This window comes from Balaenoptera borealis (assembly GCF_965194805.1).
Source record: "Balaenoptera borealis genome assembly, chromosome: 1".
In the NCBI taxonomy this organism is placed as follows: domain Eukaryota; kingdom Metazoa; phylum Chordata; class Mammalia; order Artiodactyla; family Balaenopteridae; genus Balaenoptera; species Balaenoptera borealis.
The window spans coordinates 192,855,867-192,873,296 of NC_138860.1; the positions used below are offsets into that span (position 1 = coordinate 192,855,867).

Genomic DNA, 17,430 nt, shown 5'->3' on the forward strand with positions numbered 1-17,430 from the left:
TCGTGGCATGACCGCTGTGCACGGGTCAGGGTGGGCTCTGGTCAGCCGAGTAGGGGGACCTGGAGGGCAGGCCCGGGAGACCTGGGCTCTGAATGACCCACTTGTCTATCACAGCTGGAACATCGGGGCCGCCGTGGTGAATGCGTTCTACTCCCCAAACCGAAACCAGATTGGTATGTTCACCCTGCCCCCCACAAGCCCTGCCCTCTTGCCTTCGGAGCCTAGGTTTTCTCCTCTGTAAAATGGGGCAGGGGATCATAACCTTTACCTCCCCGGCTGTGAGGTTAAATGACAGGACGCCTGGGTGTGCCCACCCCGAGCCTGGCACACAGGTGTGCTCACCCAGCTCATTCCGTACCCCACCGCCTCCTCACCACAGTGTTTCCCGCCGGGATCCTCCAGCCCCCTTTCTTCAGCAAGGAGCAGCCACAGGCCTTGAACTTTGGGGGGATCGGGATGGTGATTGGGCACGAGATCACCCATGGCTTTGATGACAACGGTACGGGGCTGTCTGGGGGTCAGAGCTGCACCTCCAGTCACAAACACACCCTGCCTACCGCTGCGCGGGGGCCCCCTGCCTGGTTCCTGCCCGGTTCCAGGGGCCTCCAGCTGCCACCGAGGCTGGCTTTCCCATAGGGCTAGACCTCCGAAACCTTCTGAGGGCAGCCCCGTGTCCCCAGGGCCCAGTGCTCCCCTCCCCTGGGGTTTAGAGAGCATGGACGCCACCGCACGGGTCCTTAGTCCACGGTGCCTCTGGGGTCCTGTGACCCAAGACCCCAGGCCCTGACCTGGGGGATGGCATGGACACCACTGAAGCCTTCCGTCCCCCAGGGCCCGAGCAGCCCCGTGACAGGGGGCCCATTCTCTGCTCACGTGAGCTCTAGACACCGGGGTTCCCAGGAGGACGTGGGGGAGAGGCTGGCGCTGGGCAGGCCGGGCCTCGTGGGCAGCCCCCCGCCCCCATCCAGGCCGGAACTTCGACAAGAATGGCAACATGATGGACTGGTGGAGTAACTTCTCGGCCCAGCACTTCCGCAAGCGGTCGGAGTGCATGGTCTACCAGTATGGCAACTACTCCTGGGACCTGGCCGACGACCAGAACGTGAGTGGCCACGGCCCGGACACACCGCAGCCCTGGCCTGGGGGAGGGCGGAGGAGGGGAGCCCGGGCGCCCCCGCCATCCTGTCTCCCGCCTGCAGGTCAATGGCTTCAGTACCCTCGGGGAAAACATCGCAGACAATGGAGGGGTGCGGCAGGCCTACAAGGTGCGTCCAAGCAGGGCTCCCGAGGAGGTGGGGTGGGGGGCAACCAGGTCCAGGCAGGGACTGACCCCCTCCCAAGCCCAGGCAGGTCCTGGGACCCTTCTCTGTGTGACGGGGAGGCGGCAGAGCCCTGGGGGGGCCTGCCAGCCACAGGCGGGCAGGCCCACACTTTACCCCAACCTTAGCTGAGGCCTCCGCGCTCTGGGGAGACCACTGTCCGTTGCCAAGTAAGGCAGTGACAGTCACTGCACGCCCGCCAGCCTCAGCGACACCCCTGCACCAGCAGCCTCGGGCACTGGGTGTCGGGCGCTCATTCATGTGGCGGGCTGCCCGGGCCGTGGGCTCCCACCAAGCCCGGGGTCGGCGCTCAGATGGTCCCTGGGGTTCTCAGAGGCCCCACGCTGCAGGGGTAGGACCCCCACCAGAGGAGGCCCGGAAGCCAGACCTCCCTTCCGCCCCTATCCAAGGACCCCGGAGTCCTGGCCAGCCCGGTGCTGCCCCCAGGAGGGCAGGCCCTGGCCCAGCACCCATTTGGTGCCTGCAGGCTTACCTGAAGTGGGTGGCGGAAGGCGGCAAGGACCAGCAGCTGCCGGGACTGGAGCTGACCTACGAGCAGCTGTTCTTCATCAGCTACGCACAGGTGCGAGACAGTCCCCTGCCCCACTGGCTGCAAACCGGCTCCCCGCTTGCGTCCTTGGCGAGCCCCCACGAACGCACGCCTCCAGGGACACCCTGGCGGGCAAGCCAGGCAGAACCAGAACCAGTGCGCCAGGAAGGCTTCCTGGAGGGAAAGGATGGTGGCAGCGTGGGAGCTGGGGAAGATTCAGATGTTGCTGTGGAAGGAGCAGGGCGACCCGCTGGCTTCCCTCCCCCGACCCAAGAAGGAGCAGCGGGGGCCCTGGCGGGACTCCTTTGTGCCCAGAGAGGAACCAGGACGCACTCCCTCCGCGCCACAGCCCTAGGGGCACCCGTCTCCCCAGGCCCGCGCCGCCCCCTCCAGGATGCCCTCTGGTCCTCCATGCCCCTGCACGCCATCCCCCCCGCCCCTCCTCCAAGTCCCGCGGCCACGCCCCTCGTGCGCCCACAGGTGTGGTGCGGCTCCTACCGGCCCGAGTTCGCCATCCAGTCCATCAAGACTGACGTCCACAGCCCCCTAAAGTACAGGCAAGTGGCCCCCCGCGCCCCCGCGCCCCGCGCCCGGGCCCGGGCCGGCGCCGTCTCAGGCCCCTCCGTCCACCCGCAGGGTGCTGGGCTCGCTGCAGAACCTGGCCGCCTTCGCGGACGCGTTCCACTGCGCGCGGGGCTCCCCCATGCACCCGAAGGTGCGATGCCGCGTCTGGTAGCCAAGGCCGAGCCGCGCTGCGCGGCCCACGCCCACCCGCCCACCCGAGGTGTCCCGTCCGCGCGGAGACAGTGCTGCCAGCGGGGACCCGGCGCGCGCCCCGCTCCCGGCGGCCGACCCACCCGCGCCGCGCCCGGCCTGGAGCGCGACCCGGCCCTGAGCCCTCTCCGCGCCCGCCCGCGAGGGTCTACACCGCCCACCGCAGCCCTGTAGACACAGTTATCGGTCTTCTGCCCGCTCTCCAAAGCGCGTCCTCCTCAGGTGTCCACGAGCTTCAGACTTGAGCTAAGTAAACGCTTTAAAGCAGTCGGCTGCCTTGTCTGTGTAGCAGGGCCCGGGGCCGGCCGTCGGGGTGACAGTACCTGAGAAAGTGCCCCACTCTCCCGCTGCACCTGCCGCTGACTGCTGGTGGCCAAGTGAGGAAATGGTAGGGCGCTCCTGACAATCTCCCCAGGGTCTCTGTGCTGGGGGCACAGCAATGACCACGATGCCCCCAAATGCCCGCCCTCGGGGGTCACAGTTCAGGTAGGGAGAGGGGCTCCTGACCCAGGAAGGAGCCGAGTTCCAGGAGGGGGGCGGGGGGATCCGAGCTGCAGCCCAGAATCTGGATTTTGGGTTTTGTGTAACTGGAAGCCAGTGAGGGGTTAAACCTTGTCACCTGCCCTGAGTTTTTAAATGACCACAGAGACTCTGTTGGGGGCCGGGGACGCTGGGACGCCAGCTAGAAGGCCACTGTGGTTGTCCAGGTCTGGACCAGGGGGCATGGAGGGTGCTGAGAAAGTCATCTGAACTCAGACGAGAGAGCTCCTGACGGGGCAGGACAGGAGTTCTGCTCTAAACCTGTTAGGTTTGAGGTGCTTGTCACCTCCCCCTCTCGTGACAGGGGCATCGGGGGAGCTGGACAATCCCTCCAGGCTAGCCCCCACCCCCAGCGGGGCGCACGTGACAAGTCTCACGTGAGTAAAGGGCCTGCCGGCAGAGCAGCCCTTTCCCTAAAAGTCCCCGACTGTCCACCAGACTCCAGCGGGTGGAATGGAAACCATCTCCTCCCCGGAAACCATTAGCTCCCACTGGACGTGAGCTCTGACCCCCACCCCTCCAGGCCAGGCTCCCGCCTGGGGCTTGGGGAGTTTCCTCACTATGAGACGGAGCCCATCCCACTCTCGTCTCCCACACCGTGGACCTGTGCTCAGACCCCTGACCTACATGTGCCAAAGGCCTGAGGTCTCCAGGGAGGCTGCAGGGGCGCGTCCACCACCACCAACCCACCAGGGAAAGCGACTCTGCTAGCGGGGAAGGTGATGCCTCGGGATGCATGACCGCCCCCCTGGCCTGGATGAAACCAAGAGCGATCAAGGCCGGGGTGGCCAGGGCTGCCAAGGACGCAAGATTCAGAAGCAATGAAGAAACACTGTCCAGAAACTGCAGTTTAATGCTCGTCGCTGCCTGCAGACCAGGCAGAGTTCAGCCCCAGCCCAGAGATTCTGGAATTTGTTCACATCCAACTCCCAGTGTGCCCAGGGCAGGAGACGCCGCCCAGATCCTTGGAGGCCCGGGGCCTTCACCTTGAGCACGCCTCCTCATCACACTGCAGAGCCAGCAGAGGCCCCATCAGCCTGGCCACACTCCCTGGGCCAAGAGCAGCTGATCCCACCCTCCAGGGGCCTGTGGCCCAAGTGGAAGAGAAGGAGTGTGCTGGACAGTCCCCTCCATTCGGGGCACAGGAGGGAGGCCACCAGCACCATGCTAAACTAACGTGGGCAACGGTCACCTGGGACAAACCCCAGCCCTCCCAGGCGGAGAGGACGGGCCCCTCCTCTGCCTTGCAGCCCCTGACCAGCCCCCTGTCCCCTGGAGAGGGCCCTGCTGTGCCTGCCCATCTGGCCACCCTGCCCCTGGCCCGTCACCGCAAAGTGGGGTGGCAGTGACATCCTGGGGCTGCTGTGAGCCCAGAATCACCTAAAGCCAACAAGGTCCAGCTGAGCATCTGGCCACAGCAAGTGCTCAACCCAGGGGAGTTGGTGGGGGGGTGGGGGGGCATTCTTAGCCCAGTGCCCGCCCCAGGCCTGGGCTCACCTTGGGCGGCTCACTGGTACAGACCTCCGCAGAGATGCCCAGGGCCTGCAGGATGCTCTCCTGGGGGGCGTAGTCACCTGGAGACTTCTGGACAAAGTGTAGCAGCACTTTGTCACCACCTGCAGCCGGCGCGGGGGGGGGGGGGTCGTCAGGGTGCCCCTGTGTGGCCACTACCCCACCTGGTTACACTGAGATGAGTGAGCTCTTCTGGCCACACCCCGCCCAGCTAGGATGACACTCAAGAGCTGGGCCACTCCACCAAGGGGGTAACTGTGCCGAGATCAATAAGCCGGAGGGAGGGAGGGGCAGGGCAGGGTCAAGTTCATCAAGACCTTCTTGAGTATGCGGCCCCGCACCCCCGACCCCGTGACCACGCGGTTGGCCCTGACGCCCCTCCCCTGGCCCACCTTTGGCAACCACCAGCAGCCCTCCGCTCTGCAGCAGATCCCCGGAGAGATTCCCCTGGATGCCGACAGCCTTGGCCTGGGGGGAGGGGAGCAGGCCCAGGTCAGTCCTAGACAGAAGCCCCTGCACCTGAGTCCCACACGACCTTGGCCGTCACAAACCTTGGCGGCCACGTCACGAACAGGCTTCCCCAGGGCGGCCGGCAGGATGCTCAAGCTGTTGTACCTGCCAAGACACAGCTGGCTTGTCCAGGCTCTGACCCTGCACCAAAGACCGAGCCCCAGCGCCTGCCCCCAGTCTCTGCACAGACCAGTTCCGACCAGCAGGCCCCACCCCATCTCACCAGGGGCTCAGGAGGCACGGGGCAGCCAGGCCAGCAGCTGGCCCAGCCAGGAGCAGCTGCCAGAGCCATGGGGCACCCAGCCTGTGGGCTGGCAGGCCTGGGGCCCCACAGAGGGTGTGGGGAGTGCGGACTGGGTGAGCCCGGGGGTTCTCGCTCAGCTGGCACTGCCAATCAGACGAGGCGGCCAGCCTGTGGCAGATGCACCGAGGTGGCTAGGGCGGCCCCTGACTGGAGTGCTAGGCCCGGGTGCCCTCTGCAGCCAGCTGTGGGGAGGCCCTGGGTGAGAAGCCTAACCTACAGCCCATAATAGACACTCGGCACCCAAAAGAGAGCCCGGCAGGGCTGGCTGGAGCAGTGGATGCCCCCAGAGCCCGCGTGGCCAGGGAGAGGCGGGAGGGGAGAAGAGGAAGAAGGGAGCGGTGGCGCCCCGAGCCCCCAGCTCACCGCTTGAAGCCCAGCTCCTTGTAAAACTGCTTGCTCTCATCCAGGTAGAGCTCTGAAAAGCAGAGGCCACAGGTGGGCGCCCCAGGCCACCTGCCCCCCTGGCTCACCCTCCTACATCCGCCCTTCTGTCCACCCTTGGTACCCAGCTCGCCCACTAAGGACCAGGAGGGGCAGAGCAGGGCTGACTGTCCCCATTGTTAGAGGAGAGGCAGAGGCCCAGAGGTACAGGTGGAAAGGGAGAAGCAGGACTTGTCTGGACTCTGCCACTGGGCCCAGGGCTCTGTGAGGGGAGGGGTCCAGCGGGGTGGGGTCGGGAGGCAGCGCAGCCTGGGCTCTGGTCCCAGATACTCCTTGGGGAAAGCATCGGGGAAGTTCAGAATCTGGCTCCTGGGGAGGCAAGGAGCTGGCAGCTGACCCAGTAAAGACCTTTGGCCTGGATTGCAGGCCAGAGTCACCACTGAGCCCTCCACAGTGGGAAGAACATCATGTCTGGGGCAGGCGGGTAGAGGCCACAGCCGGAGAAGGGAGGGGAGGGGCGGGGAGAGAAGGGGAGGGGACACAGGAGCCTATCAAGGCCGCTCCTGGAGAGAGAAGGGCCTAGGCTGGGCAAGAAGGAGGCAGCGAATGCCCTGAGTTTGAGGAGGGGTCTCAGGGCGGGTTGGGCAGTTGTGGGGGGAAGGTGTGTGCTGCAGGGGGAGGAGGGTGGGGAGTGCAGGCACCTCCCGCGAAGTAGCCACCGTCCAGGAACTCCTGCAGGCCCAGGGCCTCGGGCCCCACGCCCACCAGGCGCACGCCGTGCTGGTCCAGGAGCCCCTTCAGGCTGCTGAGGTCCCGGGCGATCCAGCGACACACCATGCAGCCGAAGCGCCGCAGGCCGGCCACCACGCACGCCTGCTCCTGCCACAAGCTCCGCAGCTCCACGGCCTGCGCCGGGGCGGGTGAGGGGCGCTGCCGGACCACCGCCCGTGCGCACGTCCTCACCCCCGGCCCCGCTCCCGCGCCCCGTGCCCCCGGCCAGCGCCGCGCACGCCCAGCCTGCGCCCCCAGCTCCGCCCTGTGCCCCGGCGCCGGCCTCGGATGCCGCTGCCAGGTGCCGGGGCGCACCCACCACCCTGAGCCTGTCCAGCCTCACCTCCCCGGTCACCGCGTGCTTCAGGACACACGCGCCCACGCGGGAAAGGTCCACCGTGCTCATGGCTGCTGCCGCCCCGGATCCCAGCAGCAAGCCCGCTCTCCAGCAGTCCGCTCAGCCTTCCGTCCTGCGCGCGGCCCGGCTCCGCCCCGGACACGCCCCCAGACCACCGCCCCGGCCCACCCCCTCCGCCCTGGCCCCTGCCCCGGCACCGGCCCCGCCTACCGCAGCTGCCCGTAAGCAAAATAGGCTCCCGGTCACGCATTTTGTATATGCATGAGCCCGTCAGCCAATGGCGCCGCTGGTAGTGGGCGGAGCTTGGCGTCTGGGCTGCAGGCACGCGGTGCGCCTGCGCAGGGTGCAGCGCCCGGCCTGGGGCGGGGTCAGTCGTGGAGTGCGGGAGTGATAAGGGACGGAGCGGTGGGGGTCCCGGGGTTCCGGCGGGGGTCCCATCTGGTGGAGGAGTCCGAGGGCTTAGCTTTTCCCTTGGTCTTGTTTCATCTTGAAAATCCATGAGAAAGCAGCGTTTTCTCAGTTACACGTCCGTGTTGGCTTTAATCATAAAATACTGTCAATTTCATGCCAGCTAAATATCTGCCTTTAACCCCCAAACTTTGGGTGAAAGGGACCCGAAAGGGATAACAGCAGTTTACTAGGTGCCTTGCCAATTTGTCTTGTTTTTTCCTCGCGACAGCCCTCTGACACCTTTCAGTATCACCCAATCTTACGGATGAGGGCCCTTGGCACAGAGGCTGAGGGGTGGAGCAACGCAACTCGGACCGGCGGGGTCCCACCTGGGCATGGCCCGCCCCCCTCCGAGGGACTGCGGTTCCTGGCACTCGGCCTCACTCCCCAGGGCCCGCAGACAGCTCCAGGCCCTGGACAAGGCTGGAGAATGAAGGGGCAGCAAGCAGCCTGCCCTGGGTTTGGGGAGAGGGGAGTCCCCCTCTTGATACCACACTGTATTCCACAGGACCTCCCAAGAGAGAGGGGAAAAACTGAGACCCAAGGGGGTGCTGCTGCCTCCTTAGCCTGCCCTTGGGCCTGGGAGGATGAGGGTGCTGGGAGTGGCTGAAGGTCCAGGCCCCAAAACCAAGTTACTACGCCAAAAAGAGAAGGATTTCAGTTTCTGGGTATTGCAGGCAGAAAGGGCAGGCAGCAGGGGGCCCTTTGCCCAGCAGGGAAGGAGAACCAAGGGGAAAATGCCACAGTTCCCAAACCCAGCAGTGCAGCCCCCCGGAGGCCGAGGCACCTCCCGGATCTCTGTGAGCATCAGGCATCCTGGTGCCACGTGGCTGCTCTACATCCCGCCTCTCCTCTCTCCAAAGTGCAGCAGCCCTTTCGAGATGGAAGCAAACCCCGGGACCAGCAGCACGACGTCGCATGATATGTTCCTCCTGGAGCATTTCTCTTGTGGTTACCATCCCCGTCGTTCCTGTGGGACTTGTCATAATATATTAGCAACGCATGAAAACCAGAAGGCTACCTGGTGAGCAAAGCCTGTGGTCCTGTCAGGGCTCAGGTCCCGAGGAGTAACAGCCCCGAGACCCTCCGCGCTCTATCCCTCAAATCTAGAGGAGGAAGACCCCAAGAGTATCTCCAAGCATTCCTTGCCCCTTAGGGATGTGGACCTCCCACAGAGCCAGAGCCACCGTGTCATGGGATCTCTCAATGGTAGGGGGACAGGATGGGGAGCCCTCTTCCTCCCTGATGCCCACTCACAGCCATGAACTCTGAGCTCCCATCCTCCCTGAGGGGGCAGTGGGGGCACAGGGCAGGCTGCAAACAGCTGGGAGAGGCACTGGGATAAAGGGTTAGAAGCCCCGTTGTCAAGGCTGTGCCCCCACCCAGAGCCTAAGTGTCCTTCATTCCTTTACTGGTTCGTTCATTTATTCCCTTCTTCTCTTATCTGCCCTACTCTGGGCTCCTCGTCTGCACCAGGTCCCAGCTGGACACCAAGATCCGGCCTGTGTAGACCCAGCTCTGGCCTTTGGGACGCCCCATGCACACCCAAAAGGGAGCAGGTTACTCAGCAAAGATATCCAAATTAGGGAGGTCGGCGACCATCTCAGGGTGTGTCAGCAAATCCTTGCTGTGTCCTCACCCCAAGTCCCCCAGGGTGCAGAGAGGTCTCGGGTTCCAGGCTCTGAGCAGACCGGCCGGGCAGTGGCCAGTGTCCCTTCTCACCCCAATTCTGTGGCACCTGCTCCTTGAGGGGTGGGGGGGGGACCCTCCTCTCTGAAGTGCTGACCCCCTGTCTGTGCCTGATGGTCAAATTGGAGTTAGGGACCAGGGTTTGGCAACTGAGGAGGTGGGCAGGTTTGCGCCTATATCTCTTCATGTGTCCTGGCCCCTGGGGGTCAGGCCAGCAGAAGCCCTGTCCACGTTGGCCTTGCCTGTCTCTGAAAAGCTCAGTCGCCTGGGGAGACACCCCACATCTCTGTTTGGCTCCTCCTGATGTGTGTCTCTGTTTCACAGGAAGACCCGCCAAAGGGAGATTCTCCCTCCAGGTATTAATACCTGTCCCCCCATCTGGAGGTGATGCTGCTGGGCTGGGTAGCCGCTCCCAGGCCTCTGATGGTCTTGAGTCCTTAGTCTACAGCCCTGCCTGCTAAGCTGGGAAGAGAGACACAACTCCTCCCATAGAAACGGGGTCCCTGGGACACCTGGGGGCTGGAGCCGGGCTGGAGGTGAGTGTGTCCAGCAGGATGCAGAAGTGGACGCGGCTCTCCAGGCTCTGCAGGCCCTGCCGGATGTCACCGCAGAGGCTGTGGAGGACACTGAAACCGAGTTCACTGCGAGGGGCCGACCTGCTGATAAATGGGTCCGGGATGCAGGCGCCTGAGATACGTCGGGCCGTGCCTGCTGGCAGCTTCAGCACCCCCAGGCCCGAGTGTGGAGGCGAGGGGAGCTGGTGGGACCCCTCCTGAGCTCGCTTCAGACTCCACCCAGCAGAGAGAGGGGCCGCTGCTCAGGGGGCTTGGCAGACCCCCCGCACACACACCTTCTCATCAACTGCAAGAGGCCTGAGCCCCCCTCACTCCTGAGCTGCCCAAGCACTGAGCCAGCCCTGTGAGGGGGCAGCCACTAGCCCTTCCTGGCGCCCCACCCCCCAGTCCGCGGCCCTCTGAGCCCCAGGTGCTCATCCGGAGGACTGACCTGAGGGCACCTCCCTCCCCGGGCTGGGACTGGACTGGATGGGCCTGAATGTGGCCTTATGTGACTATCACATTTGGAAGGGATTTCTGAATTAGAGTCGTGTTCTGCTCCATTTCCTCATTTGGAGGCACTGGCCTCCACTGGGGGTCAGACAGGTGTGGACAGAGGTCTAAGGCTCCCGGCAGGGAACATCCCTAGGAGGCAGGCTGGGGCCGGGCCAGGGGCAGCACCTGGTCCTCCACATGTTGGGGGTGGGGCAGCAGCAGGATCTAGGGGCTGGGGTCAGCTTTCCTACCTGGGCCACAGACTTGGCACTGCAGACCCTCGACCAGGCATTGAGGTGGGCCATGGGGGTCCTGGGGTTGCAGGGAGCGACTCCCCACAGGGCTGCTTCACCCGGTACCCTGCAGCCCAGGGATCCAGGGCACCCGGGGCTGGGAGGGCCGGAGGGAGCCCACCCATCACTGGACACCCCCAGCAGGTATGACCCCATCCGCAGTGACCTGAAGGCACCTGGGCTCTTCCCCACCCCATGGTGAGCATGCTGGGGGAAGTCAGATCGTTCTGGGAGAACGTGGAGCCCTCCTGGGACACCTGGGCCTGGTTCTGTCACAGGGGCCGCCCTACGGGGCTCATGGCCCACTCCTGCCGTCTGTGCCCCCTGCCAGGGGCTTCATGCCACCCCTGGTGGTGGGCGCTGTGAACAGAGGGGCTCCTGGACAGGAAAGGGGCGGGGGGTCTGTCCCCAGCCCACGGTGCTGGACCCCCAAACCAGCCCCACAGAGGGGGTCCCTCCAGGGCTGCACTCGGGCAGCACTCAGCCTCCACCTCCTCCTTTTTGCCCAGGGTCATCGCCAGGGCCCAGAGGGGAGCCCGCCTGGGAGGAAGAGGTACAGCACCTAAGGGAGATGGCACCGAGCCTCAGTCTCTCTCTCTGTGAAATGGGGCAGCAGCCCCTGCCTCTGGCCATGCCCTGCAGGGATGCCACGGGTGGACCCAGGACAGGCTCCGGGAACGCCTGAGGATGACTACCCCGCTCAGGTCTTGGCTCCCCCTGCCTGGCAGTGTGGGAACGCCACCCTCAGGGAGCCCAGGGCCCTGTGGTCTGGACAGCACGCCAGCCTCCCTGCTGGCCCGTGCTGGGCCTGCTGAGCCCTGGGGAGCCGGGAGCATCAGAGCAGGGGAGGCCCCCAGGCCTGCCCAGCCGGGGAGACAGGCTGCTCTGGGCCCGGGGCTGGGGGCGGCCACGCTGGGGCCCTGGGTCCAGGGCTGGCTCTGGCTGGCAGTCAGGGGCCCTCCCTGAGGAGTAACGGCCTGGACCGGGACCGGCAGGGGAGCCACACCGGCCGGGAGGAGGTGGTCTCCGCCCCGCTGCGTGAACATCTGGGCTTATCACCCAGGACGGGGCTGCCGGCTGCGGGTGGAGATCGGCTGCCTGCTGCAGGGCCCCACCGCAAGGGCACGTCCCAGCCAGGCTTTCCAGGGCCAGCCAGGGCAGGGAGCTCACCCGAGACTCCTGAGTGGGGCTGCGGCGCAGGGGCCTGCAGAGGGCAGTTTCTGCCGGTGGTGGGCCTGGCTCTCCTGAGGTCAGAGGGACAGGGCGCCAGGGCCTGGGTCAGCCCAGGAGAGCCAGATACTGGGGGACAGAGGCCCATGTGAGGTCAGACAGGAACATGGCCCAGGCCGTGATGGGGAGGGAGGGGTCACCGGGGCACACCCAGGGGGCAGGAGTGGGGACACTGCTGGGTGGTGGGACAGGCAGACAGGCTCAGGGGTCTCCCCAGGCTCCAAGCGTTAGCCTTGGGCACCGGGCACCAGGGTGGCAGCCCCCCGCCTCGCAGTGGCTCCATGTGCCTCCACAGGACCATTCATACCCTGGCTGCGGTCCCCCAGAAAGCCAGGGAGGAGGGGTCGCCTGCGGCAGGAAGTGTTTGCTCTCCAGCCCCCAGGGTCCCCTGGGCCCACAGCTGCTGGGGTAGCAGGCCCCCTCGGCGACAGCTCAGACGGGGGTGCAGGCTGCGTGCAGGGGAGAGGCGGGGAGACCGGCGTCAGGCGGGGGGTGCGGGCTGCCGGGTGGGTGGGGGGGAGGGGAGGGGCGTGTAAGCCGGGAGGTGAGGCCCCCACTGGTGCAGTCTCCGGGCACAGGTCCTCCTGCCCCACCCAGTGCCAGCTTCCTGGCCCCGCCCCTGTGCATTAGCAGCCACATTTCTGTTCCTGTAGAAGCAGGTGGCCCCCCAAAGGTCATCTGCGCTCCCCCCGGTGCTCTGACCCCACAGCACTGAGCCCACAAAGGGGGCCCAGCTTGGCTTCCCCTTACCTGTCCCACCCCCATGCAGTGTGCCCCATGCACGTCCCCCCCCTCCCCCCGCCAGGCTGTGAGTCCAGCTGTCTCCTCCTGCGCATTCCCAAGCACGGCTCTGCGGAGTCCGAGGGAGTGCGGGAGGGCGTACTTCGCCATCTTCGATGACCAGAGGGCCTCCCCACCTTGTCCACACCCCACCTGCCCCTGGAAAGCGGCAGGGCTGGATACTTTTGCTCCATTTCACTGAAGGGGAGACAGGGGCTCAGAAAGGGACGGGCCTTGCCCAGAGTCCCCTGTGCAAACTGTGCTCAGACCCAAACCCCGATCTTCCCGTCCAGTGGGGCTCGGGGCTCTCCCCACCCAGGCTTCTCAGCTCCACCACTGCCCTCAGAGCTGGTGGACAGGGGCAGGCCTGGGGGTGGGGACCACCACTGCCACCCTCTTGGACCTCCGGGCTGCAGAAGGAGGGTGTGAAGAGCCCCACCTCACATGACACCGGAGCAGGACGCCGGGAGGGTGGGGACTCCACCGGCAGGCGCGCGGGTCGCCAGGCTGCAGGCACGTGGGGTCAGCCAGCTTTGCCTCGATCTCCCCCGGCAGGAGCTACACCGGTAGAACTGGCCAGCGGCCACCACGGCCTCATGGTCACCACCTACTTCCATTCCCAGGGGAGCCTGGGGAGGAGAGCCTGGGTGCCAGGGAAGGGACAGGGCAGGGGTGCAGTCATAGGGGTTGGGGGGGGGGGATTGACTACCTTCCTGTTTGCAAAGCTTCCCAGAGCTCAGACGCAGAGCTAACCACCAGCCCCTTTCCCCCAGTACAGCCAGCCCAGTCCCACAGACTCCAGGGGTCTGAGGCAGGGTGGAGGACAAGTGTGACCCAGCAGCTTGGGAGCCCCTGTGAGACGCCCACCAGCACAGGCTCCCATCCCCCTGGGAGGGCCTGTCAGATTGGGCTCCTGCCCTGCTATTTACCTCTCCGCTGCCTGCAGGCCACCTGGGGGTTTCCAGTAAAGGGGAAGGGGCACCCTGCATCCTTGGAGGAGGCTGGGGCGGGGCCCTTCCCCACTCACCATGTGTCCCCATCTCTGGCTGTCACCTGCTGGGTGTCCCCTCTCCTCCCTCGGCCCCAGGCCCGCAGGATCAGCAGGCAGGGCAGCGTCGGACAGTGTCCCCCAGAGAGCCCTGTGTCCGTCTGAGGCTCCATGGGGCTCCTGCACCCAATCTATACTTGGGGGGATAGAGGCAGAGCCCGCATCCCAGGTCCTCTCCTTCCACTTCCCTGTGTGACTGCGGCGCTGGGACCCAGGGCCTCCTCTCCCCTCTCCTGACTGAGCCAGAGCCTGTGCCAAGGACCCCCCTGCACCCTCAGGGCCCAGGGGAGGGCTGTGCCCGGTCAGGATCACAGACCCTGACACAAGGCTGAGCCTCTCCCCGATCCCAGTTCTACCGCAGCTGGAGGAGCCCCAACTCCAGCCCCCATCACCCGCTGTCCCCTCAAGATCCTCCCACAGCCCCAACTGTGCCCTCCAGGGGGCTGCCTCTCCCACTGTGTCACCCAACACCCCGGCCACCCTGTCAAGACACCTCCAGATGGACTCCTGGAAACCCCTGATCACATTTCCCCTCTCTTCTTGAGAGGGAGATTTCCAGGGTCTTGAGGGTGGAGAGAGATTGTGAGATGAGCCACAGTCCTGGGGGGCGGGAGGACGTGGCATCCCAAGCCCCACTCTGGAGGCTCCCCTTCCTCTCCTCTGCGTTCAGGCTAGCCTCAGCTCCCCCTGCTCTGTGGCAGCCCCAGGCTGGGCATGGGGCTGAGAGGCAAAGCAGACTGGTCCCTGCCCTCCTGGGGCTAATGGTCTAGTGAGGAAGCCAAGTCTAAAAGCCAGAGTAGCTTCATGTGGTGAAGGCTCACTTATAGGCAGCAGATGCCAGGCAGGGCTCTGAAGGATGAATAGGAGCCCTGCGGGGGTGGGAGGGACAAGGTGAGAAAGGCGTTCTCTGAGGAAGGATGTGTGCTGAGCAATGTGGCAGGGCCCACTCCTGGTGAGGCCTGGAGCGGGTGGCGACACAGTGCAGGCCATGGCCCATCCTGTAGGGAGGCTGGAGCTAAGGCAAACCCCCTGCCAGGAGAAAATATTCACATCACATATATCTTGGATCCAAAAGATATAATTCTTCCAACTCAATAAGACAAACAACCCAATTTGCAAGAGATTTGAACAGATCCTTCAAACCAGAGAAGATGCATAGAGAGCACCAGCAAAGAGGCACAACGTCGTTAGTCAGCTGGGAAACCCAAACCACAACCATAGGAACGGCTGAGATTAAAGTCTGACCAAGTGTTGACGAGCATTTGGAGCCGCTGGGAATCTCAACACTCCCGGTAGGAATGGAAAATGGAACGGACACTTCGGACGACGGACTGGCAAATTGTTACCAAGTTACACACACACCTACCATAGGACCCAGCAATTCCCCTCCTGGGTAAATAACAAAGAGAAATGAGACCACGTGTCCACACCAGAACTCGTTTATAGAAGTTCAGAGCAGCTTTCCTGGTAATAACCAGGAGCAGGAAACCACCCAGACAGACAGGTGAGTGGATATGCAAAGTGTGGCATATTCGTACAATGGGATACTAGTCAGTAATAAGAAAATGAATGTTGATACGCACAGCGTCACGGAGGAACCTTGCAGTCACTATGCTGGGTGAAGAACCAGGCCCAAAGGAGCCAGGCTGCACGGCTGCAGGGACGTGAAATTCAGAAGCAGGCAGATATAATCTAGAGTGACAGCCGATCAGGGATGCTTGGACCAGGGCTGGGGCCTGCCTGGGAGGGGCCGGGCTTAGTGGCAAGGGCCGCCATGGCAACGTACCTGGGGCTGGAGGGCTTAAACAACGAGAACTTATTTCTCTCGGGTCTGGAGGCTGGAAGTCTGAGATCAAGGTGTCACAGGGTTGGTTCTGAGGCCTCCCTCCTTGGCTTGCCGACGGCTGCCTTCTTGCCACGTCCTCACCTGGCCTTTTCTCTGTGCACATCCCTGTGTCCCTCTTCGTACAAGGACACCAGTCTTATGGGATTAGGGCCCCTGCCTTTCGAGCTCCTTTAACTGGACCCACCTCCTGAGAGCCCTGTCTCCAGATCCAGCCACCCTGGGGGTCAGCGCTTCAACACGTGAATTCAGAGCAAACAGCCTCCGAGCAGAACGCCAGTTCCCAAGGGCAGGGAACTCTCTCCCCTGCTCAGTGCTATGTCGCCAGCACCTGGCACCAAGAGGGCACTCGGAACAAATCCGCTGGGCAATGGTGAGGTGGAGGAAAGCCACCCGGTGCTTTCTGCCAGCATCACTGCCCTCCTGGTGAACTGAACCACGTCACAGCATGTCAACACCTGCAAGGACATGCCGACCAGGTCTGACCTCAGACTGAACTCAAACACCGTCTCCGCACAAAAGTGACCAGGCTGATGCGGTGACCGCAGCTCCTTCCTTCCACACCACAGCTCCAGCCCCGCTCCATCCACTGACGTCCTGGATGAGAAGTACTGAGATGCCCCATCACGGACTTACCCCGCCCCTGACAGTGAAACCGAACAGGAGCCTGTGGGGATCCTGGGCACAGAAGCCTTTCTGTGTCCCCCGTTTCTTGTTTGTAGGGAATAGACTCCAGCCTCCATGACCTTCCCTGAGTTCCAAAGGGCAGATTTGAGCAGTTGCTAATCAGGGAAGGGAGGGGATGCACAGACAAGGAAGGAGACCACCTGAGGCCAGATTAAAGGAGTGCAGGCCCTGCACACACCCTGATCCTTAACAGCAAGCCCACCCTTGAACCATGGCTATAAAACTCCTCAAATCCCCCCAGGTTGGGACATAATTTTTCAGGGCATGAGCCCACTGTGCCCCTTTGCCTGGCAAAGCAATAAAGCTGTTCTTTTCTACTTCACCCAAACTCTGTCTCTGAGATTTGATTCGGTGCACAGAGGCCGAGTTTTCGGCATCAGGAGTCCTCCATCCAGCACAGCTTGCTCCCTTGAACCCTCCCCCAATCACCCTGCACACCCCCAGACCCCAAATTCCTGTCTAACACCCTCACCAGGACACCGTCACCATGCCAGGCCATCACCGCATCCTTATGGGATGTGGGTGTGCTTCCAGCACTTGGCTGCAGCGCTCTGGCTAATATCTGGGTTCTTTGGGTGAAGTAGCAACAAGATGAACAGACGCTCTTCCTCTTGCTTGTGGTGATCACCTTGGGGCAGAACTGGGGGATCGACTTGCTAAAAGATCTGGGACACCCACCCACACGAGTGTGCGCTAGCATCCACACACACGTGTGTGCACACACATCCCAGCCATGAGGACCGGGAGGCCAAGAGGTGGCAGAAGGGACAGAGAGGCCCGGCCGAGGCTGTGGACCACAGAAGCCCCTCCTGCGTGCGTTGTGCTTCTCCACGTCCTGAAAAACGCCAGGTGTGCTGCTGGGGCTGGGGGCGATGGGGGGAAATGGGGGGTGCGGATAGGGGACTGCCACAGACAACATCCGCTTTCTCCTCTATCCCCTTCCGCATGGTGTGAGTTTTGGTAATCGTAAGTTTCACTTTTTACAAGAAAAAGGCTGATCAGGACACAGATTAACATTCACTGCTGGTCAAGGCCGGGTCACCACGCCAGCCCCGGGGGGCCCCATGCTGTCCCCAGAAGGGAGCCCTGCCAGGCACTCCCTGTCCGCTGCGCCCCCCACTCCCCACTCTCCACGCTGGGCCCACCCCTCAGCCCTGGACTGCGGGGTTCGGAAATGAATCGGGCCCAGCCCTTCCCGGCCACGTCCAGGGCTTTGTACACCCACGTGGCAAAGCAGCATTAGTCACCCCATCACCAAAAGGTGGAAGACACCTGGGAATCCAGCCACAGAAGAATGGCACCCCTGTACAAGGGAGGGTTATTCACCCAGAAGAAGGAATGA

At 63.8% G+C, this 17,430-nt stretch overlaps 2 protein-coding genes across 6 annotated transcripts in view; one reads left to right on the forward strand and one right to left on the reverse strand.

The window, feature by feature from the left end:
* The window catches only part of MMEL1 (membrane metalloendopeptidase like 1), a 41,966-nt gene extending 39,228 nt beyond the window's left edge, over positions 1 to 2,738 (forward strand). For 2 of the 3 annotated variants that reach the window (XM_082367210.1, XM_082367209.1), the window contains 7 exons: positions 115 to 173; positions 380 to 499; positions 969 to 1,102; positions 1,200 to 1,265; positions 1,807 to 1,902; positions 2,350 to 2,426; positions 2,506 to 2,738. In XM_082367210.1, coding sequence (XP_082223336.1) covers positions 115 to 173; positions 380 to 499; positions 969 to 1,102; positions 1,200 to 1,265; positions 1,807 to 1,902; positions 2,350 to 2,426; positions 2,506 to 2,605 — 652 coding nt within the window. In that variant the 3' untranslated portion in view covers positions 2,606 to 2,738. Of the gene's footprint in view, positions 1 to 114; positions 174 to 379; positions 500 to 968; positions 1,103 to 1,199; positions 1,266 to 1,655; positions 1,903 to 2,349; positions 2,428 to 2,505 lie in introns of those variants that run through there. The other variant, XM_082367208.1, reaches the window with a different exon arrangement.
* Positions 2,739 to 4,018: 1,280 nt separating this feature from the next.
* On the reverse strand, positions 4,019 to 7,284 carry PRXL2B (peroxiredoxin like 2B). 3 transcript variants are annotated; one of them, XM_082379470.1, is made up of 7 exons: positions 7,005 to 7,163; positions 6,592 to 6,796; positions 5,873 to 5,924; positions 5,247 to 5,310; positions 5,088 to 5,163; positions 4,681 to 4,799; positions 4,019 to 4,192 (listed from the first exon to the last, which is right to left on the reverse strand). In XM_082379470.1, exons 1-7 carry the CDS (start codon positions 7,065 to 7,067, stop codon positions 4,166 to 4,168), a joined length of 606 nt encoding a protein of 201 aa, XP_082235596.1. In that variant the 5' UTR covers positions 7,068 to 7,163; the 3' UTR covers positions 4,019 to 4,165. The 3 variants fall into 3 exon arrangements, with proteins under 3 accessions (XP_082235596.1, XP_082235595.1, XP_082235594.1); XM_082379469.1 differs by lacking the exon at positions 6,592 to 6,796 and having other exon boundaries at positions 4,705 to 4,799; positions 7,005 to 7,284; XM_082379468.1 differs by lacking the exon at positions 6,592 to 6,796 and having other exon boundaries at positions 7,005 to 7,284.
* Between the last annotated feature and the right edge of the window lie 10,146 nt (positions 7,285 to 17,430).